Source organism: Macaca nemestrina, chromosome 6 (assembly GCF_043159975.1).
Source record: "Macaca nemestrina isolate mMacNem1 chromosome 6, mMacNem.hap1, whole genome shotgun sequence".
NCBI lineage: Eukaryota > Metazoa > Chordata > Mammalia > Primates > Cercopithecidae > Macaca > Macaca nemestrina.
The window spans coordinates 138,365,169-138,378,117 of record NC_092130.1 but is presented as its reverse complement, the minus strand read 5'-3'; the positions used below and the strand labels follow the sequence as shown (position 1 = coordinate 138,378,117).

General features: G+C 40.0%; 1 protein-coding gene across 4 annotated transcripts in view; it reads left to right on the top strand.

Annotated features, from left to right (window-relative positions):
- LOC105487459 (growth hormone receptor) overlaps positions 1 to 12,949 on the top strand; it is a 314,004-nt gene that overhangs the window by 279,145 nt on the left and 21,910 nt on the right. For all 4 annotated transcript variants that reach the window (XM_011750909.3, XM_071098979.1, XM_011750910.3 and 1 more), the window contains 3 exons: positions 1,468 to 1,597; positions 7,820 to 7,992; positions 12,605 to 12,783. In XM_011750909.3, the coding sequence (XP_011749211.2) occupies positions 1,468 to 1,597; positions 7,820 to 7,992; positions 12,605 to 12,783 (482 nt within the window). The remainder of the gene's footprint in view (positions 1 to 1,467; positions 1,598 to 7,819; positions 7,993 to 12,604; positions 12,784 to 12,949) is intronic.

Sequence of the window (12,949 nt, the reverse complement as noted above, 5' to 3'; positions counted from 1 at the left end):
CCTAAGCAAAAAGAACAAAGCTGAAGGCATCACGCTACCTGACCCAGCTTATTTTTCTACATAGGATCCCCACATCCCTGCCTTTGTTAGAATGGAAACTAGACAAGGACCAACTTTTATCAACTTGTTCATTTCTCTATTCCTAGAACAGAGCCTGGTACAAAATTTGTGTTTAATAATGTTTGTTGAATGAATCTGAATGATGGATTTGTTTAGAAGGTTTGTAACATTCCATCCCTTATGAGTTTGTTGCTAGTGGAAAAAAGAGGCATGTTTTTGGTTCATAACATCAGGTATGTAACCTGGAATTTGGAATCATGAGTTTTCATGCATTTGCTTCATATTATTTATTTTTAAGTGATCTTTCAAAGTATTGATAAAGATACTTTAAGATTGAGAGCCTCCCTGATACCCAGGAATGAAAGTTTTAGATTAAGTTTACAATCTGATTGAAGGCTAATCATATAAGGAGAAAAAAAAATAAGGAAAAGAACAGAAATTTGAAAAGAAATCTCCAAAATGGCCATGAACATCAGAACACTGAGAATCGATATATAAACATGTGTCTTGCTTCATACCTGTCTGTCGTACATCTATAGCAGCAGATTTCATAGATGCAGAGGAATTTTGGCTAAAATCCTAACACATAAAAGGCATTCTGCACTTACTTCTCAAATTAGAATTAAGACATGTGTATGTATAAGTTGTTTAGAATTGGCATCTATTTAATGAGTTTACTGGCTGAATCTTTTAAAAGAATGCAAACATACGTGACTTTTATCAAAAATCTATGAAAAGAAAAATGACCCTGTAGTGCATCCTGTGGTTCCCACTCTACATCCCCCACGTCCACCTGATGTCAGCACAACCATCTGTGGCGTCCATTTGCCACTATGCCACTCAGGTGCACACTCAGGTGCCTGCCTCGGCAAAGACCCTCAGCTCATGTGCAGGTACAGCCTAGAAGTGCATGGAGGTGAACATCTCTGAGGCACTCTTCAACCAGTGGGTACTGGGAGTGGTAGATAAATGTCCTAGCCTCTCATCTTTCTACACAACAATGCTGGTGCATATTCTACACAGTAGCTCAGTAACACACGCATATTAGTTGTTCTCCCTTTCCTTCCCACCCTCCCCATTCCCTCACTGCTACATCTGGAAGCCAGATGAACTGCCTATATCCAAATTTTAATCTCTAGCTCTCGTTTCTTAAACAGGTCCTACAAAATGCTTGAAATAAAAGGCAAAATGGTTTGTATCTGGAATCAAAGGCTGACAATGGCAAGCAACAAGCTCTAAAACTGACAGGAAAAATGCTTTTCTGGAAGACATTGGCATCACCTCCTAGACACGGAATATGCTGGCTTCATCCCAGTAGTTTCTTCACACACTTTTAAATACGTGTCTCATTAGGATCACATATGACCCACCTGATTTCATGCCTTGCCTTTTCTTTTTGTTCTGCAGACTCTTCTAAGGAGCCTAAATTCACCAAGTGTCGTTCACCTGAGCGAGAGACTTTTTCATGCCACTGGACAGATGCGGTTCATCATGGTTTAAAGAGCCTAGGACCCATACAGCTGTTCTATACCAGAAGGTGCTGCCCTCATGCCTTTCCAATTTTCCTCTCCATGGATGTACCTACTAAAGTACACTGAATCACATATAGTGTGGGAATAGAAGTGATTTGTTGTGATTTATGTAATCTATGAATATTCATTCACTCATTTACTGAAAAAAATATTAATTAAGCCTATCCTATGTGCTCAGTACTATTTGAGGCCCTGGAGATATAGCAGTGATTACAAAAGACAAAATCCCTGGTCTCATGGAGATTTCCTTCCAATGCAGGGAGACAGGCAATAAAAATTGAATAAAATGTCAACTAGTAATATAGGTTATTAAGAAAAATAAAGCCAGAAAGCAGCATATCAGCAGTGTTTGGGAGTTTGTGTGTGTGCATGAGAATGTATGAGAGTGTGTCAAAGTATGAGTGAGAGCGTGTATGGGTACACGTGGGCATGTGCCTGTGGATGAGAGTGTGTATAAGAGGCTTGAGTGATATTGAAATGGGTGATCCTAGGGGGCCTCTCTATTGTGGTGTCCTACAACAGAGACATAAGTGAAATGGAACAGGTCACGTGAATATCTGGGGGAAAGGCTATCCAGGCAGAGGAAATTGCAAGTACAAAGTCCCTGAGGCAGTCTTGGCCTATTCAAGGGATGAAAAAGGCCAGCACTGAAGGCACAAGATTGAAAGTGAGGAGAGTGATATGGGAAGGGATCAGAGAGTTACTTAGGGACTGACTATGCCAAACCTCGTAGACAAGGGCAAGGCTTTGAATTTTACTTTATTTGTGGTGGAAAGCTATAGGTGTTTTTGCAAAGATGCATGTTTTAAAAGATGTAGCTTGGTTTCTAACCAGATAATACACTCCTTCTCTTAAATATATTCAGTAAAAGACTGTAGTACTTTTTCATTTTTACCAGTGATCCTCTAAAATAACAGAGGAAGGGTGAAACAAACACCTCTCAATATAGGTACCACCCAAGTTGTTTATTTCTTCCCCTTCACCTGGCATTATTTTTGTTTTTGGTTTACTCTTACTCTGTATATTTTTACCTTTTATACATTTTAGGCTTAAACACTTCATTATCTCTTCTTTTCCACCCAACCCCCAGAGAATGCCTAAGCCAAGATGCAGGCTTAGTGAGGACCCTTTATCCTTGGCTCAAGGTGTTCGTTAGTCGGAGGATGATATTGTCTATCCCACGGAAGAGCTGGGAAAGGGAAGGAAGATGCAGCCAACAGTTAAGGGTATGAACTCAGGGCCAACAAACCTGCACTCAGTGTAGTTCTGCACTTTCTCTCTCTCTCTTTTTTTTTTTTTTTTTTTTTTTTTTTTTGAGACGGAGTCTCGCTCTGTCGCCCAGGCTGGAGTGCAGTGGCCGGATCTCAGCTCACTGCAAGCTCCGCCTCCCGGGTTTACGCCATTCTCCTGCCTCAGCCTCCTGTGTAGCTGGGACTACAGGCGCCCGCCACCTCGCCCGGCTAGTTTTTTGTGTTTTTTAGTAGAGACGGGGTTTCACCGTGTTAGCCAGGATGGTCTTGATCTCCTGACCTCGTGATCCGCCCGTCTCGGCCTCCCAAAGTGCTGGGATTACAGGCTTGAGCCACGGCGCCCGGCCAAGGAATACTCGGGAAATTAGCCAGTTTGTGTACAACTCAGCCTCCTCATTTGCAGAAAGGAGATAACGGACTTGCCTCGTGGCTTCTTGTGAGGATCGTATGAGATAACCCATGAAAAATACTTGGCAGAGTACTTGACACATAATAAGTACTCAGCAAATTGTAGCTGATATTCTTATTATCGGTAGTATAGTGATAATTTAAAAATAATTATGATATAGCAATCCAGTTCCTGGACTATAAAGATGACTATAAGTGGTATAAGACCATTTATACCAATAAATTGTTATAATTATTGGTATAAGACCATTTTAATGCAGAGCTGCTGCTTAATTTGCAGATAAAAAAATACTTGGAGTTAGCAACCAAGTGGACCTTCCCCACCTTTCAGTGTAAGAGAGGTCTCTTGGATGAAGTGAAGTGAAGATGAAATGTTTGGGCACCAATTATACTATATTTTTCCTTAAGGCTGACACCACAAAGAGGTTGGGGCCTGTAAACAAAGTTGATTTCTATAAACACATTCGGACATGAAGTTAGTATGTTTGATGACACTTTTGAAATGTGTGGAATCGTTATGTTATTTGTGCAGGCACAATTAGCCAAACTGTAAAGAAAATTAGCAGAATAACCTCTTAAGCTGGGTCCACTTTATGAAAATAATTTTTTGCTACCTCAGTATTTACCAAATTTGAATATAAGCAAAAAGAGAAATCGAAAGGAATGAAGCCTTGATAAATATATGTCCCTTGCCCTCATCAATCAGCGTCACATAACTCTTTCCACAGGCATCTTATGCACACCCCAGTCATTTCAGCATCCCTGGTTCAAATCCAGCATCTACACTACCAAGGATGCTGCTGAAAGTGTGACTGGGTAGAGGGAAAATTTCAGACATATTCAGAAAGATGTCTTAGATTTTACCCTGATAGTGTTTGGAATCCCAGGAGAGTAAGTACAACTTCATGATTAAGTGCCAACCCAAACTTACAAAATTAGATATTTGTGTTTTTTCTATAAAATATAACTATTTTGAATATCTTAGCCAAACTACTATGAGCCCACAGCCCAGTTTATCGAAGAAGGGTAAAACTGAGGGATTAGGAGTATCAGGATTGGACTGGACTGATTAGTGTACAGATATATTTGACTTCTCATTGCCCACTTCACAAAGAAGACAATACAAATGCACTTTCTGACTCTTGTCATTGTTTCTTAGAACTCAGTTGCCAGGCAACTCCTGAAACTATAGAAACATGCTTCGCATCCCTGACACATAAATAAAACTGTGGATTTTATCCAAAACCAGAGTCAGTGGGAGGTGCAGTTGTTTCAGTTTGCTGGCCTGGCCTGTCTAAAGCACAATGGAATGTGAACATGTCAGGCTGTCAACACGACATTTCAGGCACAGCCCTACAGGCAGTTGTGTGTTTTGCGTGGCTCTGCTCCTTGCCAGGTAGCTGGCAGAAGAGGCAGCCTCCACATGTTAAAGCAGCTGATTCAAAACAGTCTCTGCCATCCTGTGATGGCGATAGTGCCAAATTCAGCCTCTGAGCTTGCAGGGGACTCGGGATGAATGCACATTACAGGCATGGCAAAAGGAGGCTCTGGGAAGCACGTTCGAGCTGCTCTGCTCTCAGCTCCTTGCATGTAAAAGCTGTATTTTTAAAGGAACTGGGCATGTGAACACTCAGTCCTTAAAGTTGTGTCCCTCACCTCTTCCATACCCATTCAACCCCACTTCAAAAATTACCCTAGTCTTAAGAGAAATTTTATTTTCTATACAAGGTTGTGTGGAAAATCAGTAGGGAGAAAGGGCATTATTACTTTCATTTTTCTTAAACAAAAGTATTGAATTTAAAGCCAAAAACATGTGAGCTTTCTGTCATGAAAACAGCTGCCCTTAAAAACATAAATGAGGTTTTATTTTTATTATTTTTTCCAGTTGGTTGTCTTTAGATGAAAAACATTTCTTCTGCTCTTTATTCTTATTTTTAATGATAGTCTCTTTCTATGGTTCTCACCCCTTCCATTTCACAAGATAGTCTGGCAGCAAACCTAAAGCACTTAACTTTTGGGAGTAAGAGCAAAGGGTAGCTTCCATGAATTGATTTGGGTCTTCTGTAGAGACATTCAACCCGGAGAAGGCAAGTGACACAGTATCTGTTTTATGAGCTAATTTGGGTTCTTGTCTACATTTAATAGTTTAAAATATAAGTTATAAATATTTATTTAAAGCGAAATTCAACATTGGTTCATGAAGAAAGAGGTTGGAAGCAGTGTTTTGAACTAGCTGTTTCTGATCCATCATGCTTAAAATAAATGCTTTGTTTGTCCTGTGGAGTTCATGGATTTGGGATAATCTAAACAGGGTTTTATACACAGTCCTCATGGGGACCAAGGTACTGACATGCACTGTTGAGAAATTCTGTGAATCATGAAAGAGCTAATATTTTAGAAATCCAGACCTGTTGAGCACTATCTACATCTTTGGGACGTCTTAATACTTTGAGTTTTCTAACTTTTATACTATCACTTATGCTAAGTACATTTGATATCCCTTCTATTATGTGAAAGCTTCATTTTCTGGGCAATCTTCTTACAACTACTCTCTTTAATGCACTCTTACTTAGTTTGAAAGTAAATGTCAAATTAAGCATACTATAGTTCAATGAACGACCCACCTATTCCTAATTTTTTTAAGCATTTTTCTTCTGACTCTACATACACACATGCTTACACACGCACAAACATACACACACACACCCCCTTATCTTTTCTTCTGCCTTTTGCCCACTTACTTTTTGCATCAGAGATGAATCTCATTCAAGCACATGCCAGTTGTTTTTTGTTGTTGTTGTTGTTTTTGAGATGGAGTCTTGCTTTGTCGCCCAGGCTGGAGTGCAGTGGCGCGATCTTGACTCACTGCGACCTTTGCCTCCTGGGTTCAAGCAATTCTCCTGCCTCAGCCTACCTACTGAATAGCTGGGATTACAGGAGCATGCCATCACATCCAGCTAATTTTTGTATTTTTAGTACAGACGGGGTTTTACCATGTTAGCCAGGCTGGTCTCAAACTGCTAACCTCATGATCCACCTGCCTCAGCCTCCCAAAGTGCTGGGATTACAGGCATGAACCACCGTACCCAGCCAGCATATGCAACTTTTAAGAGTCTCAACCAAAGCAGCAATTCACTATCTCAGCCCCTGGAGTCCCTGCCATTTAAATCCCAATTTCCTTCCAACAGCTGAGGAGCAGCCGTCTCAAGTACCCCCTGATACTACACAGGTTTTCTCCTAGTGCCAAGCAGACCAGCCTGAGAAACAGCTATAAGAAGGAAATAGGCGTCTTCTCCCAGCTTTGCATCCCTTCCTTCCAGGTCCTCCCTTCCTTACAGCCTGCAATGTCCTCATTGTCCACTGCTGCCCAGCACCCATCCCACAGAGGGATGGTCCCAAACCTCCACAGTCTGGCCTGTGAGCCACAGGAGCCTCTGGCTGCACAGGCCATTCCTACCTCATCTTCCACAACCACAGATTACGTGGTTTTATGTCCCTTTGACTTATAAATTATCTTCTCAATTAATAGGCTAGTGAATAACAGGGGATAATGAACTACCTCACCCAAGTAGCAATTCTAATTTAAGAAAACTTTCCTGTCATTCCATTGCCTTTTGCTTCCCTTACCACAGTCATGCCCATACTTCCTTACCTCAATCCCTCTGACCTCTCAGTTTCCTCCCTTCCTTGCCATATTGCCATCTATTAAACTTTTACCCATCCTTCAAGAATGCTAAAAATACACCTCCACCTTGAAGCCTTCCATGAAGAGCCACAGCAATCATTCCCTCTTCTGAACTTTTAAGGACCCTAGAGAGCACTACTAATGAGCACCTACCCACATTGCTTTGTAATACCATTTTTTACTCTTTCCTTCTGAGGCAGGAGGAATTCCTTAGACATCTATGAATCCCCCATAGTGTCTGTCATTATGTTTTAGACATAACCAATTCTCATTAAATATCAATGTAATGAATATAAGAGGCCCAAAAAACTACTCAGATGGGAATTTGAGTCTTATTTTAGCCTGAAATTAGGGGACCACAACTTACTTATCTTTATATCTACACAGTGTTGGTGCTGGATGTAATGCATCACTCTGCCCGGAGCACACATCAACTTGTCTCCTCAGTTTCTTTCACCATAGGCTGGGAAAACAGCCAGGTCTAAACTTTCACTGTTCTCTGGGACTCTCTAGTTTGGGGTGATTCTCTGTACTGTTTTAATGAACATTTTTAAAATGTCCCTAAGTCTCAGAACCTTCATCTATAAAACGGGCATAATAAAGTACCTACCATAGGAATCAATTTATGACCAGGCATAGCATATACATTCAATAAACGGAAGGTTTTACCATAGGCAGAAACACCAAATGGCCTCTTAGCAGTCTTCAGACACTGATGATATTGTCCACCAATGTGATATGTCTTGGAAATGGTGTTGCTAAAACACCTCTTCACAAAATATTTGTGTTCCAATTTATTGAATCAGACTATCAAGCACCTTACTTGGACTTCAGCTACAACATGATTTTTGGAACAATTAATCTTTTTTAATCCTCCATTTTAGGAATATTCAAGAACGGACTCAAGAATGGAAAGAATGCCCTGATTATGTTTCTGCTGGGGAAAACAGCTGTTACTTTAATTCATCATTTACCTCCGTCTGGATACCTTATTGTATCAAGCTAACTAGCAATGGTGATACAGTGGATGGAAAGTGTTTCTCTGTTGACGAAATAGGTAAATCACAGGTTTTTGTTTCATTTGACATAGTTTTACACTAAATAAATGGGGAAGCCTGCAAGGTCCAAGTATAATCAAGTAGGAAGACTTAGTAACAGTGTTCTATAGATACGTGGAGATCTGTTTTACAGGAGATGGGATCAGCTGGTGAACAAGAGGAAAAGGGCAGGGGGAACTTAAGTTGACTTTAACATAAAGTAACCTGGCAGTAAATGATGTGAAGAAAAGAATAGGAACCTTGTGGAGTCTTTTCCTTTAGGATATCTTTGAAGCTGTGTTGTGTTCTTATGTTCTATTGCAAAGGGTAAACTTAATATATTCTTAGGATTTCTTACTTCCTAATTATTTGATAGGATGTTTATATTCAGATTCACTGAAATACGTTGGCCTTTGACCTCTACCATTGCTATAATCAAAGCCTAGATTTTCTTTATCACAAAGCATAATCATTCTGGAATTTTACATTTACAAAACAGCCACAGTCACTTTAAAGACATGTTTATAAGATCTCAGAACAAATACTGGAGACAGTTAGCTCAGTGAACTAAGTGAAAGATCCAAAGAGAGGATCCTTTGCCCATCATATGGACACAAGGTGGAAACAAAACAAATAAAACAAACAACTATAATTAGAATATTCATGTTTATACCTTAATAGTATAAACAGCAAAATAGAAAGAATCAAAGAAGGACATTGAGTAGCTGAAATTGGTGCCTCAAAATCTATCCACAAAAGCTAATTTGTTGCTTATAGGAATCCCTCGTTGCTTCTCCCAAATGTGTTGTTCTTTTATGTGGTTTTCTAGGCATAAGCTGACTGGAAGAGATAGGAGTATGTGGTTAGAAGTTACAGATAGAAACAAATAAAATCTAATAGGCTGACTTTAAGGGAGAAGATTAAGAGACCTGTATCAAGCAGTAAAGATAACCCAATTGCTTTGCAAAGACAATTTAGTATGTGTCCTTAACATCAGTGGTATAGCTGTTGAGCTGAAACTAAATGGGATAGCAGAATGGGATAGTAGCAAGAATACTGGGTTAAAACCCATGTTCTAACTCTGTTCTCTGCCAATAGCATATGACCAGTCCTACTCATTTACCTGGCTGACTTTCACTGAACACCTGTCATGTGTCAGGCACTGTTCTGGTGGTGGTGGTGGTGGTTATAGAATAAGTACGATACAGTCAAAGAAGGGAGTCAGGCATGTTCACAGATAATTGCAGTGCAGTGTGAGAGGTGTTAGCCTGGAAATATGTGGAATGCACAGCTGCAAAGGTGGTGGCCAAATGTGTGAATGATTGACAGGCCTGAGGGATGAGGAAGGGCTGCACAGAGATGGTGACAGTTTAGTTACCTCTGAACTGGAATTGGACTCTCCCTATTTTTTAAAAAGTGGCTACCCACAGTGGTCAAAAGCATGAGTGAGTGTTGCCAGGTACTGCAGTGGACTTGCCTTTCAGTAACTACTAAGTTCCAGCAGTAACAAATAGCACATGTTCAGGGACTCAGGAGCAGTTAGAAAGCCCTCCTAGTCAGCTGGAGAAATCATCAGTAGTTGTTCGTGCCCCAAAAAGGAATTTGGAGTTTAACTGTCACAAGGTACCTTTGAGGATGTTTAAATAGGGAAATGACTTGAGAATAGTAATAGCTGACAGTCACAAAAGACTTACCACGTGTCAGGTATAAAAACCATCTTTTGCAATCGCACTTTACAAATAATGAAACCGAGGCGCAGGGCATTTAAAGGACTAGTTCAAGTAAAACAGCTAGTAGGTAGAGCTGGGATTTGAACCTCCAGCCTCCATGCTTTTACTCTTGAGGCTTTGCAGTACCACTTGTCTCATTATCAATGCCTCAGAGAAATTAATCTTATTGCAATGTGAAACATAGATTGGAGTGGGACAGACTAAAGGTAGAAGAGGTTAAAAGACTGAGATCATCAAGGTAAAAGATTATGACAGGCAGCTACAACTAGCACAATAGTTGTGGGAGAAGTTGCTGAGAGTGAAAGAAAACAAAGAACTAAGGTAACCCTAATAGATCTTGAGAAAGTTGTCAATCATTATAAGCCTCAGCTTCCTCATAAAATATGTATGTATGGTACTACCTCACAGGGCTGTTCTTTGGATTTAAAGTACTGTATTAGTTAGACATTTGTCATTCATTCAATTCATTCAGCAAATATTTATTATGTTCTTTTCTCAGGCCAGTCAGTGTTCTCCATACTGGGGATAGAAACTGTCTTCCCTGGTGGGATCTAATCCCAGCGAGGGCGGAAAGTGACAATGCTATGGAGAAATATAGAAAAGGAGAATAGGAGTGTTGAAGAGGTTGCAGTGTTGAGTTTTCAGGATTGGCATCCCTGAGTCAGTGGCATTTGAATAAAGAAGGATTAGAGAGGATAATAATGTGTATGTCTCAGGGAAGGGCATTCCAGCAAAGGGGCACAGCCAGAGGAAAGATCTCAAAGCAGAAGCATGCTTTTCCTCACTCACTGAACAGCAGGCAGGCGGTGGGGTGGGCACAGAGTGAGCGAGGAGACTGGTATGAGACCAAATGCCACAGACAAGACAGTCAAATCTACCCAACCATTGTAATGACTTTGGCTTTCACTTGGAGTGAGGTAGGAAGCCTTTGGAGGGTTTTAGATGATGAGTGATGTGATCTAATGTGTTAGGATAATCACTGCGTCATTTCACTTGAGGATTGCATGGAGAATAGACTGGAGGGGGACAAAGACCAAAGGAGTACAGTGGGGAGACAAATGCAGCAAGAAGAATGAAAAAGGATAATGGCTAGGACCAGGTTATAGTGGTGCAGGCGGTGAGACATGGTTGGATTCTGTTATATCTTGAAAGTACAGCTGATGGAATATGGATTAGTGAGGCAAAAATGAGCCAAGGACAAGTTCATTGTTTTTATCCTGAGCAACTACAGGAATTGAGTCCTCATTAACAGAGATGGGAAAGAGGAAAGGAGAGCAGGTTTTGGAGAGGAAGAGCAAAGGTTTGTTTGGGGATATACTAAGTTTCAGATATTTTTAAAATATCTCACAGGAATTGTCAATACAGCATGTAGATGTATGTGTAGAGGTAAAGGAGAGGTCATTATTATGCCTGTAATGGTGATACCAAGCCTTTTCCAAAAGGACCTTGTCTCATATCCTCTATTTTTCAAATGTAGTGTAAGTAATAAGTTATAAAAAAATCTTCCATTAAAACCAGTTTTATAGTTTGGTCACTTTAAAGGGTTGAGCTTTGATTATCAGGATTCCTGAATCTCCAACAAATCCAGAAAGTTGAGGAATTACTGCCATTGTATCGGCATATGTAGTTTGGCCATTTTGCATATCCTTCCAATTTAATTTTCAAAATGTAGTCATGATTCATCAAATTTTGACTCTCCCTGTTTTTAAAAAGGTGATGTCGACCCCAGAGGGCAACAGCATGCTCCTCCACCATAAAGCCTGTTTTCACGTGGGTGCACACAAGAGCTTCCCTCTTTGGCCACCACATTTGACAGTCAGTAAGAGCTCCTCACTGTGTGTATCTGTAGAGTTATCTCCAGTCAACCCTAGGGATGCACACTTTGCAACACTCTAGGTGGCCTTCTGTATATGACAGAAAAACTAGCAATAATTTACCGGGAACCATCTAGAATATAAATTTAGACATAGTTCCTGGCTTTGAAATCCATATTTTTCTTCATCAGCCTTTGAGAAATTGTGGTCTTTGAGGTCCTAATAAGCAGAATGCAACAAATTTTCCTGGGACTGTAGAATATATCAATAGAACCTGAGGAAAACAGTGTTTCAAGTTGTTCATGTGACAGTTAAGAAAAAGACAGAAAACACTGAATCGTCACCACTTATGAGACTAGCATAATGCCTTCTTCCTTCTTATGTCAGAAGAAAACATCACATGTGGCTAGGAAGACCACAAAGCTAGGGAGCGTTAGCAGAGTGTGCAGGAAGATTGTATGAGAAGATTGAAGAAGAGTAAAAAAGGATAATGGCTAGGACCAGGTTATAGTGGTGCAAGCGGTGAGACATGGTTGGATTCTGTTATATCTTGAAAGTACAGCTGACAGAATACGGATTAGTGAGGCAAAGATGAGCCTTTCGGGGAACAACACAGAAATGAGATAAATGAGGTATCTGCCCCCAGGCCATACATAGTTGCAAGAAAAAAGATTTCTCTACCCCTAGTTCCACAGCAGCCTCATGTCTAAATTCCGTAAGTTTTTCTGACTCTGTTTTTTCAGTTTCAAGCGAAAATGAATTCATTTGCCAAAATCCAGATGCATTTATGATATCAGAGCAAAAAGAAATATAAAACATGGCAGATCTTGAAAATAGTTAGTGATCAGATTTTTTTGCTCCCAAAGGAATTTTTGTAAGGGCTTATTTAAAAGTTAAAAACAAGTCACTTTTGCGTTAAAAAAAGTTACTCTCTTATAAAGTGAAAGTTATGATAAGAAAAATATTGGAAGAAATAAGAGTATGAAGGATCAAAAATATAGAAAGTAATTTGGTCTTCTGAGAAGAATGCCTTCCATTAATAATAAATTGTGTCTGTCTGTGTGCTAATGCTCTGTTGAATTGCACAGTGCAACCAGATCCACCTATTGCCCTCAACTGGACTTTACTGAACGTCAGTTTAACTGGGATTCATGCAGATATTCAAGTGAGATGGGAAGCACCACCCAATGCAGATATTCAGAAAGGATGGATGGTTCTGGAGTATGAACTTCAATACAAAGAAGTAAATGAAACTAAATGGAAAATGGTAAGATGTCACTACACCTTACACTTTGACTTTTCTTTCTATTTCATCAACCTCTCTCTCATTTATCATTAGACTTTCTTTTGACCTAATACCACATGTTCATGCTGTATGCGCCATAATTTCTTATTTGAGAAAACATGATTTAATCGGTAAAATATCTTGAAAT